General features: G+C 46.9%; 1 protein-coding gene across 2 annotated transcripts in view; it reads left to right on the forward strand.

Moving 5' to 3' along the window:
• Positions 1 to 445: 445 nt before the first annotated feature.
• GUCA1C (guanylate cyclase activator 1C) overlaps positions 446 to 24,690 on the forward strand; it is a gene marked incomplete at its 5' end in the record, with an annotated part of 54,479 nt that continues 30,234 nt past the window's right edge. The window contains one exon of one of the 2 annotated variants that reach the window (XM_083498762.1): positions 446 to 749. In XM_083498762.1, coding sequence (XP_083354888.1) covers positions 546 to 749 — 204 coding nt within the window. Of the gene's footprint in view, positions 750 to 8,264; positions 8,457 to 24,690 lie in introns of those variants that run through there. The other variant, XM_083498763.1, reaches the window with a different exon arrangement.

Below are 24,690 nucleotides of genomic sequence, written 5' to 3' on the forward strand. Positions count from 1 at the left end.
CATCCCTGAGCTCTAGCCTTGCTAGCTAGGGGTGATGGGAGTTGCAGTTCAATAACATCTGGGGACTCACATGTTGAGAAAGGCTGCTCTAAGGTAAGAATACCCTCTAAGAAAACTTTCCCCCCAATTGCCGCTTATATCAAAGCCTGGTAGAAACAGCTTTGGAAGGTGCATCAATGCAGGATATTTAAAACACAACAACTCAGCAACATCTGCACACACACCGAAGACTGCTGGGATCACTGTACAATGCACTGTACAAATAAATACACAGAGACATTGTACTGCTTTATTCTGGTTGAGGAGATACTGCCACCCACTGAGAAAACCTTTCTGTATTTAAACTGGGTACTGAAGGTAATCTGTCTAGGAAGTTATATATACATAGCCTATTTCGGCAGTAAGCTGTAAAGAGGTTTACGGTAGCTCGTTCCTTATATGACATGTTGGTGTTTGAATGGTAGCTATAAGCAAAGCAATTGCCACTGGGCAGTGAAATCACTTCGATGAAAATATACTAAAAAAATCAAACGAGGATACTTGGAATGTTGGACATTATGGGTGCCAATGGGTCTGCGGATGACATCGATGCTCTGGAAATTCACCACTGGTACACAAAGTTTATGAGGGAATGCCCCTCTGGACAGCTCTGTCTACATGAATTTAAATCAGTGTTGGGTCTACAAGGACTCACTCCAGAAGCCAATAAGTATGTTGAGCAAGTCTTTCATACTTTTGATATGAATAAGGTAAGGTATAATTATCTTCTACATTTGCATTCTTCTCGCTGTTAGTACTTTGGCTATAAAAACCACCTTTAAACAACTTTGAATACGCTTCGAAATGTATCTCGGCATCATACCGTTTCATTGAATGCAATGCTTAGAAATGAAAGAAATGCCAATTTATAGCCCATGTTCTTTTGAAAATCCAACTTCTTACTTGACAATTGCATTTCTGTGGCTCCCTGGGGAATATGCTAGACATCAAGTACTTTCTAATCAAATCATTTAAACTCTGTTCAGTCATTCCTAGGAAACATTCCCATGTGATAGAGAATAGATGTGGCTTATCATGGAATATAAAAGTGGTGTTGGGTTTTTCTTCTGGAATTTTGCACCATGGTGTTGAATGATACATTTATTAGATAGCAAACGAAAATCAGTTGTTATTAGTGACTCTGGTGCACTTAGAATACACAGTAGTTTTCCAATTTTGTCTTAGTTTTTCAGCCAACAGTTCTATTGTTCCATTTTAAAGTCGATAAATTGAGGCAAAAGGGTATGGATTTGCCTCGACGATACCCAATTAATTGTTGGCCTAATGTGGATTTGAACCCAAAGCTATCTAGCCTGTATTTGAAAGTCAGTGTGGTGGATGGAGTGTTGGGCTAAGACTTGTGAGACACAGGTTCAACTATCCACTCAGCTGGGAAGCTCACCAGAATACTCATCATTCCCTTTCCATGGAACTTCGTTCACGATGTTGTCAGGATAAAAAGAGGAAACCACTCCACACTCCCTGGAAGGAGGATGGGATAAAAATAGTGTAACTTTTAGTGGATTGATCAACATTAAAGGTTTCATGAAAATCATACATGCTTTTCCAGTAAAAACAGACTAGCAATGCTTCAGACATTGCAATCTTTATGTGTGCCCCCAGCATGTATTCCATAGCGACAGAGATACATCACATGCATATCTCATATACACCATTGGCATGATCCAGTCCCCGCTTTGTGCCCTTCCAAAGCCGCCTGGGATGTGCTACTGCTGCTTTGCGTGCTCCCTGCTACCAGGCCCACCCCTTTGCCTCAGATGTCTTCCCACGAGCACAGCTCTCCAATCACAGAGGGATGCTGATGGGAAAGGAGGAGGAGGCCTGGAAACTCCTTTGCAAAACATGATGAGAGGGGAGATGGAAAGAATGCAAAGTGAGCCTGGGTTGTGTCCAGTGTGTCCACACTGCTGGCGGCTGCAATGGGCTCCAGTTCCCTGTGACTTGTACGCATAGTGTTTAAAAGCCATGTTTACATCTCATACACTTAAGGCAAGGCAGTCACCCCCTTTTTTGGCCCATGGACCATCCTGAGCTTGAGCCAACCCTTTGGGAGTCACTTGCCAGTGGCCAAGAGTGGGTATGTCCACCCCACACTCATGCACATTCCCACCTGCAAGGGCACATACAGGCACAACCCACCTCCTTAGCTGATCCATGCTCGTCGTCCCCTCTCCACTTGTTGAATGAACTATCTGATGACTGGGAAAGGAGCAACTGCATATCCTTCAAAGGACTTATTATTTTTGTGTCCATCACTAAAATTGGGAGAGGCTTGGGAAGCCACAAAAGGCTTGGGTGTGTGGTTGGGTTTATACATGACTCAGGCCCTCGAACAGCGTTGGCTACCCCTATTCTTCGGGGCACACCACAGTCCTAATTTGATGACATGTATAACACTGTTCCTAGAACTTTAAGTTGGTCAGTACTTGAGCATACATAAACCATTGCAAAATGACTGGAGTCACAGCAGTGGTAAGGAGGCACTAACAGCTGTCACATCACCTGAGCTTTCTTAGATGCACTTTGGGTGGAAGAAAGTGGTGCACAGTTGATAAGAGAAACACAAGGATGCAATAGTACAAATCGTGTTCTCTAGTATTCTTTTCAACTCAAAGAATAGTTATAGGGATGGTGCCCATCTCTAGCAAGCAACTAGACCTAGCAGACCTAAAAACCTAGATCCGTGTTTACAGGATTTTCTCTGGTCAAAGATTGTAGTATATGAAAAGGGGAAAGGAATGGTGTTGGCACCTGGCAGCCTTGGACAGGTGCAAGGCCTACTGCTGTTACCTGCCCTGAACTCCTAAAAAAATAATATGACCTGGCAGCATGAGCATCGTCCAGTGGCTGCATCTAGCCACACTTTTAACCAACAATGCGCATGCCCTGAGGCATTGTGGAAAACTCAAAAGCTGACTCGATCCAGGTGCCTGGTGCTGCTTGGCATGCTGCTACCACAGACAGGTCAATCTGCCAAGCCTTCTGATGAAGGGCAGAAGTCCACCAGAGGGAAGTTTTCCCCAACCAGGGAAAGCCTTCAATAGGTGACAGATTACCTGCCAGTTTCCATATGGAAGCTCAGTGGACTCTTTTAAGGCATGGAGGGAAAGGCTATCAATGGCTACTAACTAGGATGACTATATTCTACCCTCCACTGTAGGAGGCAGTATGCTCTGAAGGAGAGGAGAGTGTTGTTGAGCTCAGGTCCTACTGGTGGGTGTCCCATAGACATCTGGTTGGCCACTGTGAGAAACAGGATGCTGCATTAGATAGGGCCCTGGCGTGATCCAGCCAGCTCTTACATTCTCGTGAATTTCAGAGCACTTTTGTTCTTCAGTGTGTATTTTCAGGCCCACAGGCAAAGAGACATCCCAGCGCTCCCTTCAAGAGTCCAATGAATCTGACATACCATGGATTGAATTTGGAAGCTTCTGCTTGGAAACGGAGCTGTGGCCTATTCAAAATTGTATAATCGAACAGGAGTAAAACCAAATTTCTTACATCTCAGAAGAGAATGCAGCTGTCATTCCCTCATCGGGGAATGCAACTAGCCCCGAAACTGCTTGCCTTCTGGTCTCATCTGTTGACCTCCAAAGGGGAACTGCTGCAACAATTAGATAGTAGGAAAATGGAGAGAAGGGGCTCTCCCTTCCCTCTGACAGACTGGTGTGATTATCTCATATATATATATTTTTTTTCCTTCTTAAACAACATTTTCAGCATTACAATACCAAACACAAAAACTCTGCTCTGCCGAACAAGCGACTTCCCTCCTTTCCTTCAGCAAGTTTTCCATTTCAAATCCAATCACGCAATTTAAATCTTCAACCTATTGTCCACATTGTAGGATTTATTTCAATCCTGCTAGTGTCTTCAAGTTTTTGCAATTATTACTCAAATATACAATAAATTTACTCCAGTCCCTTTGGAATTTCTGATCGTCCTGGTCTCAAATCCTGCAAGTCAGCCTGGCCAGTTCTGCAAAATCCATCATTTTCGCCTGCCGCTCTGCAATGGTAGGTACCTCCTGTAACTTCCACTTTTGAGCCCATAAAGTTCTCGCTGCCACTGTGGCGTACATAAATAGTCTTTGGCCCATCTTCGAAATTTCCTCACCCATCAAACCTAGCAAAAATGCTTCCAGTTTTTTGGGGGAAGGTGTAGCTAAACATCTTTTTTAGTTCATTATAGATCAATTCCCAAAATGTTTTTACTTTATCACAAGTCCACCACATATGATAAAAGTCATAGACTGGTGTGATTCTCAAGGAACAGGGTGAAGCTGTTCTTGTTGCTCAGAAGAACTCTTTGTACACCTCTTAAGATGAAGTAAATCTTTTATGCTGAAGAGTAAAGGGGCATTTATTAGCACCCAAGGCTCTGTATTATTAGTAATATTAGGCAGCCATCAAGACCCCAGCAGTATCTGCCACTAATGCCTTTTCTGGGGATGGAGGGAGGCATTGCTCCAATTGGCACCAAATAGGTAGGTCCAGAGCCCCCCATTTTAATATCCCACAATGCTCCTGAGCTAGTGTCATGCCAAGGCTTTGTGGGAAATTTAAATGGCAAGTTTCCCGATTCAGGTGCCTGCAGTATTACTCTTGTATGCCACTACTAGTACTCCCCACCAGAAAGGGAACACTGGCAAAGGGCTGGAAAGAGCCCAGCGATGTATGGGAAGGTTCACAAAAGGGCACTTGGACAATGCCCCCCCCCAAGCATGAAGTCAGCTCTTCTTGATAGAAGGGAAGCAGAAGCCAGGATTTTTGAAGATGGGCTTTCCATCTGTGCTGAAAGAGACAACACCTTAGAGAACTGCATGCCCGGCCCAATAAGCACTCCAAGTTGCTTTTGAAAACACAAGTTGCTATTTTAAATGTAGTTTGCAGTGTTGAATAAAGGGAATGTTCCAAAGAGAATAAAAAGCTCGCTAAACTTGTGCAAGCCCATAAGCCTCATCCTGCATTTGAATGTATATTCTTAGGTAAGTCCCACTGTATTCAATGGAAGTTAAAGGTAAAGGTACCCCTGACCATTAGGTCCAGTCGCGGACCACTCTGGGGTTGCGGCGCTCATCTCGCTCTATAGGCAGAGGGAGCCGGCATTTGTCCGCAGATAGCTTCCGGGACATGTGGCCAGCATGACTAAGCCGCTTCTGGCGAACCAGAGCAGTGCACAGAAACGCTGTTTACCTTCCCCTCGGAGTACCTATTTATCTACTTGCACTTGATGTGCTTTCGAACTGCTAGGTTGGCAGGAGCAAGAAATGAGCCACAGGAGCTCACCCCGTCGCGGGGATTCGAACCGCCGACCTTCTGATCGGCAAGCCCTAGACTCAGTGGTTTAGACCACAGCGCCACCCACGTCCCTCAATGGAAGTTACTTTAGGGTAAAATAGCATGTGTTTGAATTATGACCACAGGAGAAGGACAGAGAAGAAGTGTGATGCAGGATTCCCCCCCCCCCTCAACATTGATGGACCATCCCAAAACGTACAGCACTGCACCTCAGTACAATCAACAGTGGCAGCCGTTTCAGCATAAATGAAGTATGCAGCTACTTCAGCATAATCTAGATTCTAAGGTTGCTGAATCAAGAGGCCCATAGAGCATCACCATTCATAACACTGATGGCACATCAAACACGCATCCATCCCCATACATAAAACATATATTTGCTGGTACAGTGGCTCATAGATCAGGCAACTTGGGGGAATACAGATACTATCTCATGAACCAAGAATATGTCTGCATGAGAGCAATTAATTTTGTTGTGAAAACCATGAGCAGCCACCCCCACCCCCCATGCTTAGAGATATTTTGTGGTGCAGTGGCTCATAGATCAGGCAATCTGATGGCAAAATAATTATTAGCTCAATAACTGATAAGTGTAACTTCTGCACGAGGCCGATGAATTTTGTTGTGAAAACTGTGATCCAGATATAATCAAATTAATCAGATAAAATTAATGCTATAAACCTTAAAGATTGGGAGCCCTGCTGCGTCTTTCTTATTACCTCTTTGACAAATTAATGAATCCTCTTCCAAGAAGTTATATGCTTAATATCTTTTAAGGAATAGGAAACTGCCTAAATAGAGGGAACTGGATAAGAGCCATGTTTGAACTGAGGTGGAAGTGGCACAATAAACTACCCTCTTAGTAGCAAAGAAACCATCCACAATGCAAGTTAAGGAAATAAAGGGCAGAATTCAGTACAAGGTATTCACTTTTAAGATCCAACACAATGCTGTAGAGTAGAGCACAAGAGGCACGGGGACAGCAGATTTTAGCATCACACCAGTGGCGTAGCGTGGGTTGTCAGCACCCGGGGCAAGGCAAGTAATTTGCGCCCCCTAACCCGTGGATTTGCGCCACCTAACCTGTGGATTTGCGCCCCCTAACTCGTGGATTTGCGCCCCCTAACCCTAACCCCCAGATGTTGCGCCCGGTGCGGCCGGCCCCCCCTGCACCCCCCACGCTACGCCACTGCATCACACAGGACACCACTGAAATTTGAGAGCCCAAAGTCCGCCACTGTGATTGGCGATTCTGGAAACAGGATGCTAGATTAGATAGTTGGGGAAGTCCACTGAGACTCTTCCTCACTTCTTTTGACACATGTTTGTAGGGATGTGCTGGTAGAGTTTGGTCCTTTGTGTAACATAGAACTCATCCCAGCATGTCTCAAATCTTGATGGGCTCCCACATTCTCCTAGAACCCAGATTGTCCCAAGCACTGAATCACACCAAGTTGAAATCCAGCCCCTGGCCAGGGGAACACTGCCAGCTGGGCTACAGGCTGTCAGCTACTCACCTGGCCAAAAGCAAGGTCCCAGGACTGCCCTTCTCGGGGCAGAATATATATTGGTGGAATCAGCACATGGGATACAAACTTAGGCATATTTAAGGAGAAGATGTTAATACACAAGCTACAGTTATTGGGAGGCAAAGAGCACCTCTGGTTGCTAGCACATTTTACAGTCAGTGTTAGATATGAAAGCTAGGAACTAAATGGCACCTTAAACCTAGGTTATGGGTGCTGCAATGGTGTGTCTAGGTGCGCTTATTATAAGAAGAATACAAAGCTGAAAATGAACTGCAGCTAAAATCTTATGTCCATTTTTCACATGGTCTAGTCCTCATCTGAAGACTACAAAAAACAAAGCCATACTTCCCCTGCCCACCCTCCTAATATTCTTCTGAGGGTCTCTTCTCTAGTCTTCAGAGAATGGCTGGAAGTGGGGAGGCAGAAAAAAAATCCTTTTCTTCCAGCAGTGGCAGTTTTAATCTGAAATCTTTGGCTCAGTACTGTACCCTGAGCTCAGAAACAGCTTGCATTAATGAAATCCCTGTTGCAAAACGCACCTAGAACAATGGGAATTTTTGAATGCTGTTTACAGTGGGCACTTTCAGACCATCACTGGGGCAACCAGTTTTTTGTTCCCTGCCCATGCAAAACATTTCATAGGACATCTAATGTTAGAATGAATATCAGTTTCCTTTGAGCCTGAATGATGCCCCCTTTTGACAATTGTTGTAGTTGTTTAGTCGTTTAGCCGTGTCCGACTCTTGGTGACCCCATGGACCAGAGTACTCCTGTATTCCACTGCCTTCCGCAGTTTGGGCAAACTCATGCTGGTAGCTTCGAGAACACTGTCCAACCATCTCGTCCTCCGTCGTCCCTTTTCCTTGTGCCCTCAATCTTTCCCAGCATCAGGGTCTTTTTCCAGGGAGTCTTCTCTTCTCGTGATGTGACCAAAGTACTGGAGTCTCAGCTTCAGGATCTGTCCTTCCAGTGAGCACTCAGGGCTGATTTCCTTAAGAATGGATAGGTTTGATCTTCTTGCAGTCTATGGGACTCTCAAGAGTCTCTTCCAGCACCATAATTCAAAAACATCAATTTTTTGGCGATCAGCCTTCTTTATGGTCCTCACAGAGGACTACTGCTATTTTTGTAACTCGATGGGAGTGCACTTATCGATGAAATCCACCCATATTAAAATGGATTGCTGTAGGTAATCCCACTTGGCTTCTATTTTTACCCAGCCTACATCTATAATGATGTGTAAGAGGTTTACAATAGCTATAGGGTTTGTAGTTTCTTTGTGCATCCCAGTTGGATGAGAGCCATTGATAGTGAGGGTAGATACCTGTGTAGAAGCAGACTTGAGCAAAGAGAAGGACAAGCATCTTACAACAAGATGGGTGGCAATGAATCAGTTGAGGAGATTGTTGCTATGGAAAACCATCACTGGTATGCAAAATTCATGAAAGAATGCCCGTCTGGACAACTCAGCATGTATGAATGCAAGAGGCTCCTTGGTCTTGATAACCCAACTGATCAGGCAAATACCTATGTTGAGACAGTGTTTAATATATTTGATTCAAATAAGGTAAGAATTATTTCTAGAGTACATTGTTTGGATTATATTGTGCATCACTTCTTTTTCAATTATTTTAAATTCTGAATAGTTCACATTTTATTCTTGACTCATATTCAGATTTACAGTTTCTTTTAACAATAGCGGCATCTACATGAAATAACTGTAGGCAGTAAAGATTCTGTGCTAGTTTAAAACTTTCTAAACGTGATGACAGTAAACAAATTATTCTGCAGTATTTCTCCTGATATTTTGGGGTTTATGACTCATACCATGCATTTAAATTTTATATTGATAGCCATAGAATGACATTTTTCAGCAACCATGCTGAAGAAAAAGAAAATTCTCAATCGAAGGTAATTTAATAAAAATCTTACCAGCGTTTCTTAAAATAGTAATTTTAATTGTGTCTTCTCATTTTATACATATCCGTAAGAATATAAAAACAGCCCAGCTGGATCAGACCAAAGGTGCATCTCATCCAGCACACTGTTCTTAAAGTGGGAAGCCAGATACCTATCAGAAGCTCACAAACAGGATCGGAGTCATTTGAGATTCCCAGTGACTGTGGTGGTAGAGCATAGATATTGTGGCTTGTAGCCACTGATAACTCTTATCGTCCAAATCCTTTGTAAAGCCATCACTACACCTTGTAACGTGTTCCATAGTTTAACTAAGTGCTGTGTAGCTATAGACTAATCTGTCCATTTTGGATTCTAATTTTCCCCCCAATCAAGTTCAGTTTTCCACATCTTTTTGTGATTTTTAAAAAATATATATGGAAAAAAGGCTTCATGAAAATTCATCAGCATCGTTGTGTGAATTTCTCCTAATATAATGCATTTTATATGTTATTTTTAAAAAAACTATTTTTAAAAATATCTGGGTTTTAGGCACACTTTGCCTAGTAAATGAATATTTGTATACATGGTTTGGAGAAATGTACTGCAAAATTTGGAGAAGTGCAAATTTTGAAGGACAATTACATTTCAGTTCATCTATGGTTTCAGGAAGCATAAATGAGGTAAATTGTTGTTAAATGTGAACTGAATCACATCTCCTCCACCACAATCTCCAGTGCTGTGGGAGTGCTTCCTTGAGTCTGTCCCAAGTATTTTTTACTCATATTCACTGGATGATTGCAGGCTCTAATATTATGAGAGAGGAAGAAAAAACATCTCTGTTCAGCTTCCAGGCATAATTTTATGTTCCTCTGTTATAAAATAGGAAACTGTCCTATACAAAATCAGACTCTAGGGGTCTGTCCTAGCCCTACCTAGAGATAGCAGGATCTGGGCTTGGGACTTCAGCATGCTATGGCAAACATTCCCCATTTTCCTCATACCCTCTTTCTAAACTAAAAGAAGAGCACCAAATATTGTAACTCTTCCTTATAGGGAAGTTGCTTCCACATTTACTTCCACATTTCTTTATATACGAGCTCAGTTTCTTTCCTAAAAACAAGACTGCTGACAAAACTTAAACGCAGCACCTTCTTCTAGAAACAGACACATAGAAATTGTAGGAACTGGAATCAAACAAAACTTTTTAGAGTAGCTATGCCTTTTTCTGTGAGGTATAAGATAGCAATCTGCAGTACTTGATCTTTGAAGATTCTGGGCCATGGACTGTGAGCTATGCAAAAGAAAAAGTTCCTGTGGGCTGTTTCCACAATTCCTATTCAATTTATGGAGTTTTATAGCATCCAGCAATTTGCAATCTGTTGCCCGTTTTTTTCATTTAGAAAATAATCTGAATGTATGCTGTGAATGACCTTTGCAGATTGTATAATGCGAGAGGGCAAGCTTTAAAAGGCAACATAATGACTTCATATGAAGGTTTAGTACTAGTAATCCATTCATTAAATGTCAAAACAACATAACACGTGACATCTGTGATTGATTGGATGGCCTGACTTTTAAAAAAGATCTTCCCGGGGGGGAAAGGTGTTTAAACCTTCCCTGCCAGAGCTGATCCTTGTCCTATCAGGGGGAGAAATAGTCGTGATAAATAGTTTTTGTGTGTGTTGCTATTGTGCTGAGGGACTAACAGCAAGTTTGGAGGAGGAGATTTAGATCAACTACAGATTTGGCTTCCCTGTTCTAAATAATGAATCTACACTCAAAGTAACTTACTTTTGGCATGGAAATTCTAATGAAAAACTCTTCTTAAAACGAGCTTTGTCAATAAGCTTTTCACAAACTCTTGCTTCTGACCTTCTCCAGTCCTTGCACATAAATGACTGTACTGGTCGGGGACAGAGGGTGGTGCTTGGGGGGGAATTGTCATCGCGCCACTCCTTGGTGTGTGGAGTGCCTCAGGGTGCGATTCTCTCCCCGATGCTTTTTAACATCTTTATGCGCCCCCTTGCCCAGCTTGTCCGGAGTTTTGGGCTGGGTTGCCATCAGTATGCTGATGACACCCAACTCTATCTATTGATGGATGACCATCCTGACTCGGCCCCAGACACACTGACCAGATGTCTGGAAGCTGTGGCTGGATGGTTACGTGGGAGCCGGTTGAAGTTAAATCCTTCGAAGACAGAGGTCCTCTGGCTGGGGCGGGACTATATGGGATCGAGGGGGCAACTCCCATCTCTTGCGGGGGTGCAATTAGTGCCAGCACCGTCCGTTAAGAGTTTGGGTGTAATCTTCGATACCTCCCTCTCTATGGAGGCGCAGATTACAGCTATAACAAAGGCGGCATTTTTTCATCTCCGCCAAGCTAAGCAGTTGGCCCCTTATCTCTCTCACCCTGACCTAGCCACCGTGATCCATGCGACGGTCACCTCCAGACTGGATTATTGTAACTCGCTCTACGTGGGGCTGCCCTTGAGACTGACCCAGAAACTCCAGCGGGTGCAGAATGCCGCGGCGAGACTCCTTATGGGGTCTTCGCTGCGAGATCACATTCATCCGGTACTATACCAGCTGCACTGGCTCCCGGTGAAGTACAGGATCAGGTTTAAGGTGCTGGTTTTAACCTTTAAAGCCCTATACGGCCTAGGACCCTCGTACCTACGGGACCGCCTCTCCTGGTATGCCCCACAGAGAAACCTACGGTCTGCAAATAATAACATCCTCAAGGTCCCAGGCCTCAGAGAGGTTAGGCTGGCCTCAACTAGAGCCAGGGCCTTCTCGGCTGTGGCTCCAATCTGGTGGAATGCTCTGTCACAAGAGACTAGGGCCCTGTGGGACCTGACATCTTTCCGCAGGGCCTGCAAGACAGAGTTGTTCCGCCAGGCCTTTGGTCAGGGCGCAGCCTGACTCCCTCCTCTGGCAACCTGCACAGAATTTTGCTTAATTGGTTGCCATCAATTTGATTTAATTAATTTTTATAATGAAATATTTTTAGATTGTGTGACTATTTGATTGTTTCATTATTTGATTGTTGTTAGCCGCCCTGAGCCCGGCTTCGGCTGGGGAGGGCAGGATATAAATAAAATTTATTATTATTATTATTATTACAATGTCACAAGGGTAAGGATAGTGTCATCCTTTGCTTCAATCTTCAGTCCCCACCCCCCATAAAAGGACAGGACTCTTAGTTTCCTTTAGTTGGCTGTTCAACCAAAGATGGACAAACTACCCCAGAAGACGCACAGAGCAATGCCTCTGTGAAGTGCAAAATACAGTATGCAATTTTAAATAAATATCTACCATTATCTCTAACCTAAGGAGAAACATATAAAGCACCACTGGTGAACTGTCATGCATAGACATTTCTCTCATGCTAGTATTATTGTGTTGTTAATAACAACAACCTTCTCTTCACCAGAAAGGTTCCAGGGCAGGTTTCCTATAGAGAAGGGCATTTCCTCAGCATAGGGCAAAAGTTGTGCAAGGAGGGTGTCATATACAGCTCTGTGGAGAGGGAATTCCTCAGCTCAGGGGCTGCCACAGAGAATTCCCTCTTGCAAGTCACTCCTTTCAAAACCCAAGGGTGGACGAACTACCAAGAAGGCTCCCTCTGCTGATTTCTACATGAAGGAAACTCAGGCTCCCCTGCTGGAAAGAACTTGGAAGCACCCAACACAATTTTCAAGTAACTACAGTTTGTTGTTTTGTTTGAAGAGGGGCACACTGTAGTTAGTTTAGGTAAGGTTTTGTACAAGCAGGTAAAGGTAAAGAGACCCCTGACCATTAGGTCCAGTCATGACCGACTCTGGGGTTGCGGCGCTCATCTCGGAAGCCGGCGTACAGCTTCTGGGTCATGTGGCCAGCATGACTAAGCCGCTTCTGGTGAACCAGAGCAGCGCACGGAAACGCCGTTTACCTTCCCGCCAGAGTGGTACCTATTTATCTACTTGCACTTTGACGCGCTTTCGAAGTGCTAGGTGGGCAGGAGCTGGGACTGAACAACGGGAGCTCACCCCGTCGCGGAGATTCGAACCGCTGACCTTCTGATCAGCAAGTCCTAGGCTCTGTGGTTTAACCCACAGTGCCACCCGCAAACAAGCCAACGTCAAACCATGGTTTCTGATGCTAGCTTATTCAAATAAGCCATCGTTAAAATTAACCTCAGTTTCCAGTTTGGATTAAACCGTCTATGGATAGTTAAGAAGTAAAACTAATGTTTCCAACTTTATCCACATGGCTACTCTAGAGCGGAGGCAGGGGAGTCCCACCCAACATGTTTTGACTCCAAATGAGATTTTTCATGTGAAGAATTTAAGAAGAAAACATGCACTTCTGCAAGTATATTATGAACTTAGGCATAATATGAATTGGGAGAGGGTTTGCTTGGTTGTGTTGCTCTAGAGAAGTTGTGTAGTTCCAGCTTTTTTCAGTGCTAGGCATAACATTTTTCATTTGCCCAGAACACTTAGTGATGTTTTGTTAGATTCTATCATGCTTGTGCCTTCCTGTTTCTTGCTGATTTAACATTTTAATATGGAGCTTTGTTAATGTGTTTTTACTGTATTTTATTCTTCTATTAACATAAACTACCCTAGAAGAATTTGACAGAAATGCCAGCATGAGATTTTACATGCACCTTCCTACATATGTAAAAATGTAAAAGCTGTCATTGAGCAGTCTCCATTGGAGGATTTGTAGTGCCACATCACAGTCCTGGATTTGAATAAAGCCAGGAGAGGGAAAGAGAGTGTAACAGAAGGCAGGTTTGGCAGGTTTTAAAATGAGAGTTTTAAACAACAGCAAAAGTTTGAATAAAGCAGGGATGGATGGACACAAGGGAAGCTGTGAAGATACGGCAGGCATGGGTAAAGTTGGGTTAGGTGTAAAGGATTGGGATTGGCAACTGAGGTGGCCAACATTATTTTTGCAAATATAACACACAGGAAAGAAACATAGTCAGGTGACATTCACACACAAAATTATTCCATCAATCTTGACTTCCACACATAAACTTATATCCAAACTAGATTGATGACCATAAGCTACATGTTCAAATTGTTTGTTCTTCCAAGCTTGAAGTATAAATCTCTTTGCAACCATAAGACGGACACTTTTGTTGTCCATCTGCTAGTCTCCACACCACAAGAATATAATTTGAGAGTGCATGAACATCCTCAAAGCATTGCTTTTTTGAAGAGTCAATATGAACAATAATTTCTGACCAGAAAAAGAATAGCACAGGACATGCCCGAATCATATGCTTCAAAGAGGCATTATCAGAATTATACTGTCAGCTTCTCTCTGAACTAATCAATTTCTTCTGAAAAACACATTGTAGAGTCCAGTATACCCAGAACATCCATTTTTGTTAAGTTGGTCTCCATTTTAAATCTAAAAAAATATTAAATATAGCCACTAAAGCAACTTTCCATTGATTAGGCTGCATGGAACCCTCTAACTCCTTATTCCATTCATCTCTAAGATCCTGAACATCCAATTTAGAACATTCCAATAAACATTTATAAACAACTATTGTGGGTTTAGCTTTCTGCAAATATCCAATTATTTCCTCCAGCAATATATGAGATGCTGAGGCAACTGAAAGCTGATGATCCATAAATGGGCACCAATAGGTGCTGCAGTTGAAGATAATACCTGTCAGGGGTTTAGGAGCAGAGGCAAGGGCAAGGGAGGAAACAGAGAGCGAAGGGGAGGAGGCAGAAGAAAAGATGAGTGATGACGACGACCCGAGATCTCCGAGTCTTTCCAGTGAATCAGAGGATTCACAGAAAGGAGCACCAGTGGCCAGGGCAAGGGGGGAGTCTAGGGGGGCACCCCAGGAAGATAGAGCCAGAGGGGACTCAGAGGAGAGCAGTTGGAAATCGGGACCAGCGTCACCGCCAGAGAGCAGGGAAGAGGAAAGGAGCCAGGGGGCAAGCGCTGGCAGCTCACCACAGGAGGGAGGGCACGAGTCAGGAGTGGCCACATCTCCATCGGGGAGCGAAGAAACGGTTAAGCGGAAAGTGGAAGGTTGGGCGCGCGCGCCAAGTTCAAATGCAGAGGAAGGTGGCGCAGTAAGCAGCCCGGAAAGGGAGCCAGGTCCTAAAGCCCGGCGCAAGGAGACAGGAGGGTCCGGGGGGTCAGCGTCAGAAGAATCCCGGAAGGAAGAGACCCCGGGGGGTAGAGGGACCCAAAGGAGGACAGTCAGGCGGAAAAGGTGGAGCCGAGCTAGGATATTAAGTTGGTGCACACGGGGCGGAGACTCAGACGGAGCCTCGCCGATCTAGCTACTAGACGTAGAGTTGCGCGCAGCAGCGTGAGAATGGAAACTGTAACTCAATAAAGACTTTTACTTAATGATCGCTGGCTAGCGTGATCCTCTGTGAGCTAGGATCTTCAAGCAGCTCTGACAGTAGGCTCCGTCTCGTAATTGTGGGCATCTACAGCCTCGAGGAGGGGAGAGAAGCAGGTGCCTACTAGCGAGCTCACGAACGGCAGACGACATGACGGCTGAGCAGCAGATAGAGGAACTCAGAAAAGCAGTGTCACAACTGAATGCCGAGGCTCTCGCATCCAGGAAGAGAGAGGAGGAGGCAGCTGCCGCCTGCAGGGATCTCCAGGTCAGGTTAGACGTGCTGACAAAGCAGACACCCAGGCAGGAGGGAATTGGGTTGGCGAGACAAACAGGCGGTCTGGTCTCTCACTTCGATGGGAACCTGCAACAGTATCCCAACTTTAGAGCAGACGTACTGTGCGCACTGCAACTGCTGAATAAAGACTTTAGAGATGAGCAAGAGAAAGTGGGATTCATCATGTCCCATTTGCATGGGGATGCTAAAGCATGGCTGCGCAATTTATGGAGAGATAAGGATCCGGCGCTCCAAAATGCAGATGCCTTTATTAAAGCGATGGATGGGTGTTTTTTATCAAGCATTGACGTGGATCTTGCCCGGAAGGAGGTGCATGGACTAAGGCAAGGGAGGGCCAGCGTGAGGCAGTACCATGCCCGCTTTTTCGCTTTGGTCAGTGCCCTGGAATGGGACAGAGATTCGGCCCCTGTAAGAGACCTCTTTTGGGAGGGGCTGCACAGCTCGATTAAAGATGAGATCGCGAGGGGGGAGAGACCCCGGACCACCCAGGAGGTCGTTCAGAGGGCACTGGCAGTGGGGGTGCGGCTGGAAGAACGTCCGTGGAGCAGGGACGAAGGGCGTGGAGGGCGCGAACCAGCCAGGGGCTCCTCCTTCCTTCCCAGAGAAGCAGCGCGTGCGCAATCCACGCCTCCGCCAGGAGGAGGAGTGGAACCTATGGAGGTTGGAGGTGCAAGGGCTCAGTCAGCAACCAGAGCCCTAGCACCGGCAGCAGTGAAAGCGAAGCCTCCTAGAGGGAACAGGAAGTGTTACGTCTGTGAGGAGCCAGGGCATATGGCGAAAGAGTGTCCCCAGAGGCTCCACAAGCTCACTGCAGCCTCAGCAATGGTGACTGCAGCAACGCAGCAAGGAGGACCACAGCAGGGAAACGACGCAGTCTGGCTGGAGGAAGAGGCCCTGGGGCCCAGCCAGACGTGTTAGTGACGCAGTCCCCAGAGATTTTACAGCCCGTGAACCCCCTCCCGCCCAAACCAGTAGTGAGGCTCACCGCATCTCTCCAGCTGCCCAATGGAATCACCATGGACGTACCAATCACAGTTGACTCGGGCAGCAATGCGGACTTTATAGGGCAGGACTTTGTCGACAAACACGCTATACAGTTGCTGCCGGCCACACTGCCCCTGCAGGTGGTCACGGTGGATGGCAGGGAGTTGCTAGGGGGGCAAGTGGTGAAGCAGACGCCACCGATGGCGATGCGACTTGGGAATCACAAAGAAATCATCAGCTTCAATGTCACTCAACTATCGGATACGCCCATTGTATTGGGAATGAGTTGGCTGGACAAGCACAGCCCAACGCTGGCTTGGTACCAGAGGCAGCTGATCTTCGGCTCTTCCTTTTGTGCTGAACACTGCATCGTGCCCCGGCAGGAAGGAGAGGAAGAGGAGTCACAGCTGCTGCTAGGCACGCTGCAAGCGATTCCCCACAAGTACGCAGAATTTTTGGAAGTTTTCTGCGAGAAGGAGGCAGACAGGCTACCCCCTCACAGACCATATGACTGCAAAATTGACCTGCTGCCGGGGGCGGCGCTGCCTAAAGGGAAACTGTATTCCATGTCAGAGGACGAACTGCAGGAACTCAAAGAGTTCATAGATCATAATTTGGAGCGCGGTTTCATCCGAGAGTCCAAGGCAGCGGGGGGCAGTCCTGTATTCTTTGTTAAAAAGCGAGACACGCCCCAAAAAAGACTGGTAGTGGACTATCGCATTTTAAACAATGGGACCAAGCCATCGGACTTCCCCATGCCCCGAATCGACGACCTCCTCGCAAAGGTACGCAAGGGAAAAGTGTTCACCAAGTTAGACCTGCAAGGGGCGTACAACCTCATTCGCATGCGGGAGGGAGATGAGTGGAAGACGGCCATGTTCACGCCACTGGGTACCTACGAATACAGAGTTATGCCTTTTGGATTGCAAAATGGCTCCCACGTTTTTCAAGCTTTCATGCATCACGTGTTGGCGGGACTTCTCTACAAGACGTGCGTCTGTTTCTTAGATGACATCCTGATCTTTTCGGAATCGCAGCAGGAGCATGACGGACACGTCAAGGAAGTGCTGAGCAGGCTAAAGCAACATAGGCTCTACGCCAAGCTGGAGAAGTGCCAATTTGACGTGACGGAGGTGGATTTTCTGGGCTACAAGTTGTCTGACAAGGGGCTCGCCATGGACAGCGCCAAGGTTCGAGCGGTATTGGATTGGAAGAGTCCACGCAACCGGAAGGAGGTCCAACGGTTTGTCGGCTTTGCGAACTTCTATCGCAAGTTTATCAAGGGCTTCGCTATGCAGACAGCGGCCATCACAGACACGCTTAGCTCCAAGAAAAAGAAGTTCGTTTGGACAGAGCAGGCGGAGCAGTCCTTTCAGGCACTCAAGCGTCTCTTCGCGTCGGAAGAGCAGCTGCTTCACGTCAACCCCAGCAGGCCGATGAGGGTGGAGACAGACGCCTCGGACAGAGCCGTGGGGGCGGTCCTGCTGCAAAAGGACCCGCAGGGGGTGTGGCGACCGGGAGCGTTTTACTCCAGGAAGCTCAGCAAGTCCGAGCAGAACTACACCATCTGGGACAGGGAGTTGCTGGCCATTCATGCAGCGTTCAAAGCGTGGAGGCACTTCCTGATCGGCGCCAAGCACACGGTGCAGGTTTGCACGGACCACAAGAATCTGGAGCACTGGCGCACGGCACAGTTCCTAAACCAGAGGCAGATACGTTGGGCTGAGTTCTTTGCGAACTTCGACTTCCGCATTGAGTATGTCCCGGGGGACACCAACATCATGGCGGACGCTCTCTCCCGTAAGCCGCAGTATCTGGAGGACGCAACGCCAGCAGCCGCCATGCACATCTTCGCACCAACAGTGTGGGCGTGCGCCGCGGCAACCGTGGACCTGGAGGCGGTGCGACGAGCGTTGCAGGATGACTCCTTCGCGCAAGCGAAGATGGCAGAGGTGCAAAGGGGCAAGGCAGCGGCCGACGGTTTCCAGCTACGAGATGGTTTGCTCATCCGTAAAGGGGCCATCTACGTGCCGGGAGACGACCTTCGCGCCAAGGTGCTGCAGCAGCTGCACGACGCGCCCACTGCCGGGCACTTCGGCAAGGAGAAGACGGTGGAATTAGTAGCCAGGGATTTCTGGTGGCCTGGAATGAGAGGGGAGGTCGCAGACTACGTCGCGAGGTGTGACACCTGCCAGAGGGCCAAGCCAGTGCACAGACCACCGGCCGGACTGTTGGAACCGCTGCAAACTCCGGTCGAACCTTGGGAAAGGGTGGCCCTGGACTTTGTCACGGATCTGCCCAGCTCGAGGGGCAAGACGGCAGTGCTGGTGGTGGTGGACCTGTTTTCCAAGATGGCACATTTCATTCCGTGTGCTAAGGTGGCCACGGCGGAGCAAACCGCCAAACTGTTCATAGACCACGTGTTCAAGGTTCACGGTCTGCCACGGTCTATTCTGTCCGACCGGGGGCGGCAGTTCATCTCGAATTTCTGGCAGAAGCTGATGGGCTTCCTGAACGTCAAGATCAACCTGGCGTCGGCGAGACACCCGCAGACCAACGGGCAAGCGGAGCGGGTCAATGCCATCATGCAGCAGTACCTGAGATGTTATGCAAATCAACAGCCTGCGACATGGGTGGATTACCTGCCGCTTGCCGAGTTCGCCTACAACAACACGAAGCACGTGTCCACGGGGGTCACGCCGTTCTTCGCCAACAACGGGAGGCACCCCAGAACCTTCCCGGGACTGGAAAGGATGGGGGAGGGGGAGCCGCAGACAGCAGATGCGTTCGCGTCGGAGCTGCAGGAAGTCCACGATCAGCTGAGGCGCCACCTGGAGCTGGCCAAGCACGCATACAAGGTACAAGCGGACAAACACAGAAGGGTTGGCGAAGAGCTCCACGTGGGAGACTGGGTCTGGTTAGCAGCCCACGCAGTGCCGGCCAGGTCGTTGGCCAAGAAGAAACTAGGGCATAAACAACTGGGGCCCTACCAAGTCGAAGAGCAGGTCAACCCGGTAGCTTTCAGACTGGCACTTCCGGAGGGTTCCAGAATGCATCCGGTATTCCACAGATCGGTGCTCACTCCCTATAAGGCACCGCACAGGTTCCAGGAACCCGGAACGGCGCCGAGTCCGGTCAGAGACAGAACAGGGCACGCGGGAGTGGCACAGAAGGAGCGCATCAACGAAGTCACGGAGATTTTGGACTCCAGATGGGGGGAAGAGGGGGTAGAATACTTTCTCGCCAAGGAGGGCACCCCGGCCAGTGCGAACAGCTGGGTGCCGGGCTACGCCTTGGACGAACCTCTGCTCAAAGACGAGTTTCATGCCCTCTTCCCACATAGACCTATGCCAGCAGACTTTTTCGACGACTGGCTTTTCACGCCCACGCTTTCGGCCAGCACGTTCCGGGGGTTCGACTCGGACGAGGACCCGACACGAGACGTCCGTTCCCCGGAGGGGTCACCCTCGGGATCTGCATCAGAACCCTCGTATTGGTGGGACGATAGGCCAGAGGAGCAGTTCCGCAGAAAGTGGCTGGAATGCTCAGGACGAGCAACGCCGCCAGGAGGAAGTGAGGGAGAGACGGACATGGACATTTTCGGGGACGACCCTGGTTTCGAGCACGGCGGCACAGAGATGGAAGCGGAGGTGACCGTCGTCGACGAGAGCAGGGAGGAAGACCCGGGAGACTTCAGATGGAGGCCCGCCACGGGAAGCGAACGATATCCGACGTTCGTCCCTTTGCAACAGCAGCACCCAGCTCCAGCACCGGAAGGAGGGGAGGGGGGAATGGGGGGCTTCGAGGGGGGGATGGATGTCAGGGGTTTAGGAGCAGAGGCAAGGGCAAGGGAGGAAAACAGAGAGCGAAGGGGAGGAGGCAGAAGAAAAGATGAGTGATGACGACGACCCGAGATCTCCGAGTCTTTCCAGTGAATCAGAGGATTCACAGAAAGGAGCACCAGTGGCCAGGGCAAGGGGGGAGTCTAGGGGGGCACCCCAGGAAGATAGAGCCAGAGGGGACTCAGAGGAGAGCAGTTGGAAATCGGGACCAGCGTCACCGCCAGAGAGCAGGGAAGAGGAAAGGAGCCAGGGGGCAAGCGCTGGCAGCTCACCACAGGAGGGAGGGCACGAGTCAGGAGTGGCCACATCTCCATCGGGGAGCGAAGAAACGGTTAAGCGGAAAGTGGAAGGTTGGGCGCGCGCGCCAAGTTCAAATGCAGAGGAAGGTGGCGCAGTAAGCAGCCCGGAAAGGGAGCCAGGTCCTAAAGCCCGGCGCAAGGAGACAGGAGGGTCCGGGGGGTCAGCGTCAGAAGAATCCCGGAAGGAAGAGACCCCGGGGGGTAGAGGGACCCAGAGGAGGACAGTCAGGCGGAAAAGGTGGAGCCGAGCTAGGATATTAAGTTGGTGCACACGGGGCGGAGACTCAGACGGAGCCTCGCCGATCTAGCTACTAGACGTAGAGTTGCGCGCAGCAGCGTGAGAATGGAAACTGTAACTCAATAAAGACTTTTACTTAATGATCGCTGGCTAGCGTGATCCTCTGTGAGCTAGGATCTTCAAGCAGCTCTGACAATACCATTCAGCCCAAGCAGGTAAGTGGTACCTAAACAGCAGCATTGAAAAGAACTAAAATTATCCATCCCATCCAATCAACTGATCAAAGGTACAAGGAGTTAATTTAGCATGAAAATATTGGTCAAAATAAAACTGATGAGACATTATATACCATGCCTGCCTAGCCACTGAAACTACAGGTGGAAAAGAAGAAGAAGAGTTTGGACTTGATATCTCGCCTTTCACTCGCCTTAAGGAGTCTCAAAGCGGCTAACAATCTCCTTTCCCTTCCTCCCCCTCAACAAGTGAATGAGGCTGAGAGACTTCAGAGAAGTGTGACTAGCCCAAGGTCACCCAGCAGCTGCATGTGGAGGAGTGGGGAAGCAAACCAGGTTCACCAGATTACGAGTCCACCGCTCTTAACCACTAAACCACGCTGGTCCTTTACTTCTTATTTCTGTAGACCCTAATAAGATCCATCCATAAAAGGGTACCAAATGCACCCTTACCAAGTTTATAACATGAGGGTATTTGTAGAAAAATGAGGCTCACCAATCATTTGTACAAGGTAAAAAGTATGCTTTGAGGTATAAACGAAGACCTTAAAAATCAAATCCTTCTTCCAATATTGACAACTAAAGCTTTTTTAAAGAGAGAGAGAGAGGTCTCCCAAGCAAACCTCTGAAATGCCCCATGAAATTTGAGAAAAAAACTGTTGGGGAATTCATAAAGAAATATCATGAAGCACATATGATCCATGGCCAAATATTCATCTTATTCGGCCTCACCCTAATATGAAGTCCAAGAAACACCCATGTTTCCAAACAGCTTTCTCTGTCAAACTATTGAAAATCAATCTAATCATGGAGAAATGCTTCTTGGAAACAAAATATAGTCAAACCTCGGTTCCTGAACAACTCCGTTTTGGAACGTTTTGGCTCCTGAACTCAAAAAACCTGGAGGTAAATGCTCCAGTTTTCGAACGTTTTTCAGAAGCCGAACATCTGACGCTGTTTCCACTTGAGTGCAGGAAGCTCCTGCAACCAATTGGAAGCTGAGCCTCAGTTGTTGAACATTTTGGAAACCGAACGGGCTTCCGGAATGGATTACGTTCGACAACCGAGGTTTGACTGTAACTTAATCTGTTATACCCTCTAAGTACCAAATAAATTGCCAATTAGCATATAAACTGGATATATTAATTGTGCCCCCTGACATTAATTCAAATTTTAAGCAGTTAATTATATAGCCAGAAATCACACAAAAATTATGGATGATTTGGGCCTACTGATAAATTACAAGTATGAATCTGGATATCCACGGTGTTAAATTCCACTTGTCTTTGTACGAAGCCATGAATCTCTGTTCTTCCGAAGGCTCCAAACACAAATCAAAGATCAACGGAGAGGGAGGCCCTGCCTCCTACCTTTCTCTAAACCAGCCATGCTGAAGGGAATCCCATTTACCCTCACCTGTGATTGGGGAGACAGGTACAATATTATAATCCAATTAATAAATTCCTGAGGAAAACCAAATTTTAAAAAACAGAAACAGCCAATATATTTTATAAAATGCTGTTTCAGCATCGAGGGGGGTTGGGAATCAAAGCATCATCATTTCTTTCACTCTTTAAAGCCACTGGATTTGCTACTAGTCTTAAATTATGTGCACCCTGCCTTTGGCAAACAAAGTCCACCTGATATATCACACCGTGCAAGGTGCAAGCAAGGATTGATGGTATTATCTTGGCATCTACATTAATTAAGGAGATTGACCTGTAATTTGCGCTATTACCAGATTTGGGAATAGCAATATAAACATTATACAGTGAAGATGGCGAGGGTACACATTATGTTAAAGGGAGGGGCAAAAAAGAGACAAAGAATTCTGTCCTGGAAGAGAGCATAACTAGCAGTCCACACCAAAACAATTAACTACGGGTCACTCCACCACTGCCAACCATACATACTAAAGGTTAATCCTGCATGAATGTAACACTCTCTGAGCTGAAAGTCCTTCCCTTTAGCTCAAGTGTGTAGAATCTCATTATCCTTCTGTGTTTTTCTATACAGTATAAGCAGCTTTGGGACCCACCTAGTGAAAAGCAGGGTGTTACTGTTTAAAGTATATTAATAGATGTATATAGTTAGTTACTTAGCAATGGAGACAACGCACCTGCATATATTCACTCTCATATTTATTTATTTATTGAATTGGCATATTGCAGGACCGAGCATTTGGGGGTGGGGGGATGGGGAGTTCTAGGGCTAAGCCCTGGTGAGCCTTGCTCAGTAAACCTTTGCTTTAATAGCATGAGCAACCATAGGAATAGTGCAGCCTCTAATTCAGGTTTTCCCTTCTTTCTGGATAAGCCCTCATCTTTTGTGGCAATTAGTTTGGGGAACCAAATCAAGACGTGATTTTATGGATCACCAGAGTATATGGGACCACTCAAGCTAGATTCATTCAGAGTTCCTTGAAAGATCTGTATGTATCCTATTTCTGATCTCAATGGCAGAGATCCCTTTCCTTACCCCCCAAAACAGCAAGGGATCAAATCAGCACCTCACTTTTCCTGAGCGTCTTCCAGATTGGAAAAGACTTCATCAATATTTGATAAAGGGTATTATCAACATTTGCTGAGCACCAGTCTACACAGAGTTTGAATTCATAAGCCCAAGTCAGCCCAAGTCATTTTGCTGCCTGAGGCAAAGAAAAAGATCTCAGTGGATGTAGGAAATACATCCAATGGAAGCCCAAAGAAAGTTAGAGACAATGTGTGGGGAACTTTTTTCAGCCTGTGGGCCACACTTCCTTCTGTACAACCTCCCAAGGGCCACATCACAGTGATGGGTGTGTCCAGAAGCAGAAGTGGGTGGTGCAACAAATGCAAATTCTTCTTAAGGCTCCATTCTACATAGACTCCTCTTTATCCTCCAGCCAGATAAGCAAGAGACATTAGCAGAATTCAACAACGCTTTTCAGCCAGGCACAAACACACAGCTGTCATGCTCTAGTGAGTGCCCTCAGGCGGTTGGGTTCCAATTGGCATAAGCCTCTTACCAAAATACTCACCAACAAGGACAGGGTTACAGATGCAATGCAGTTCAGACAAACTAAGGTCAAGAACAGTGTATCAGTCTTGATCCAAAATCCAATCCAGACATAAGGTCAGGCAGGAATCCAAGGTCAATATCACAGAGTGTTCAGGCAACATACAACACAGCAAGCAGGGGACTAGACTCTGGAATGAGGAACCACAGACCTCTGTTGTTTCTAGCAACTCAAGAAGGAAGCATTATATACCCTTCCTGGGCCACAACCTAACTACAGCTGTTGGCAGAGAAAGAAATTTCAGTTATTCCTTCCCATAGCTGTCAACTTTTCCCTTTTCTTGTGAGGAATCCTATTCGGAATAAGGGGATTTCCCTTTAAAAAAGGGAAACGTTGACAGCTATGTTCCTTACTCATCAGGAGACACCTTACTCATGAACTTTGTGATAACTCTGGGTCCATAACACACACTGTGTTGTTGCTCTTTGGCTCTCTGTTCTCAAGGACTGTGTGGCGGTGACTTTTGATAGCTCCAGTGTTCTTCATCAGGTCTCATTCCCTAGGGGCTTCAGGAGACCCTGGCTGCTCCTCCTCAACCTGTGGGGTGCCTGGTTCATCCTCTGAGGACTTTGTGTCTAGTATC

This window comes from Podarcis liolepis, assembly GCF_965112155.1.
Source record: "Podarcis liolepis genome assembly, chromosome: 4".
Lineage (NCBI taxonomy): Eukaryota > Metazoa > Chordata > Lepidosauria > Squamata > Lacertidae > Podarcis > Podarcis liolepis.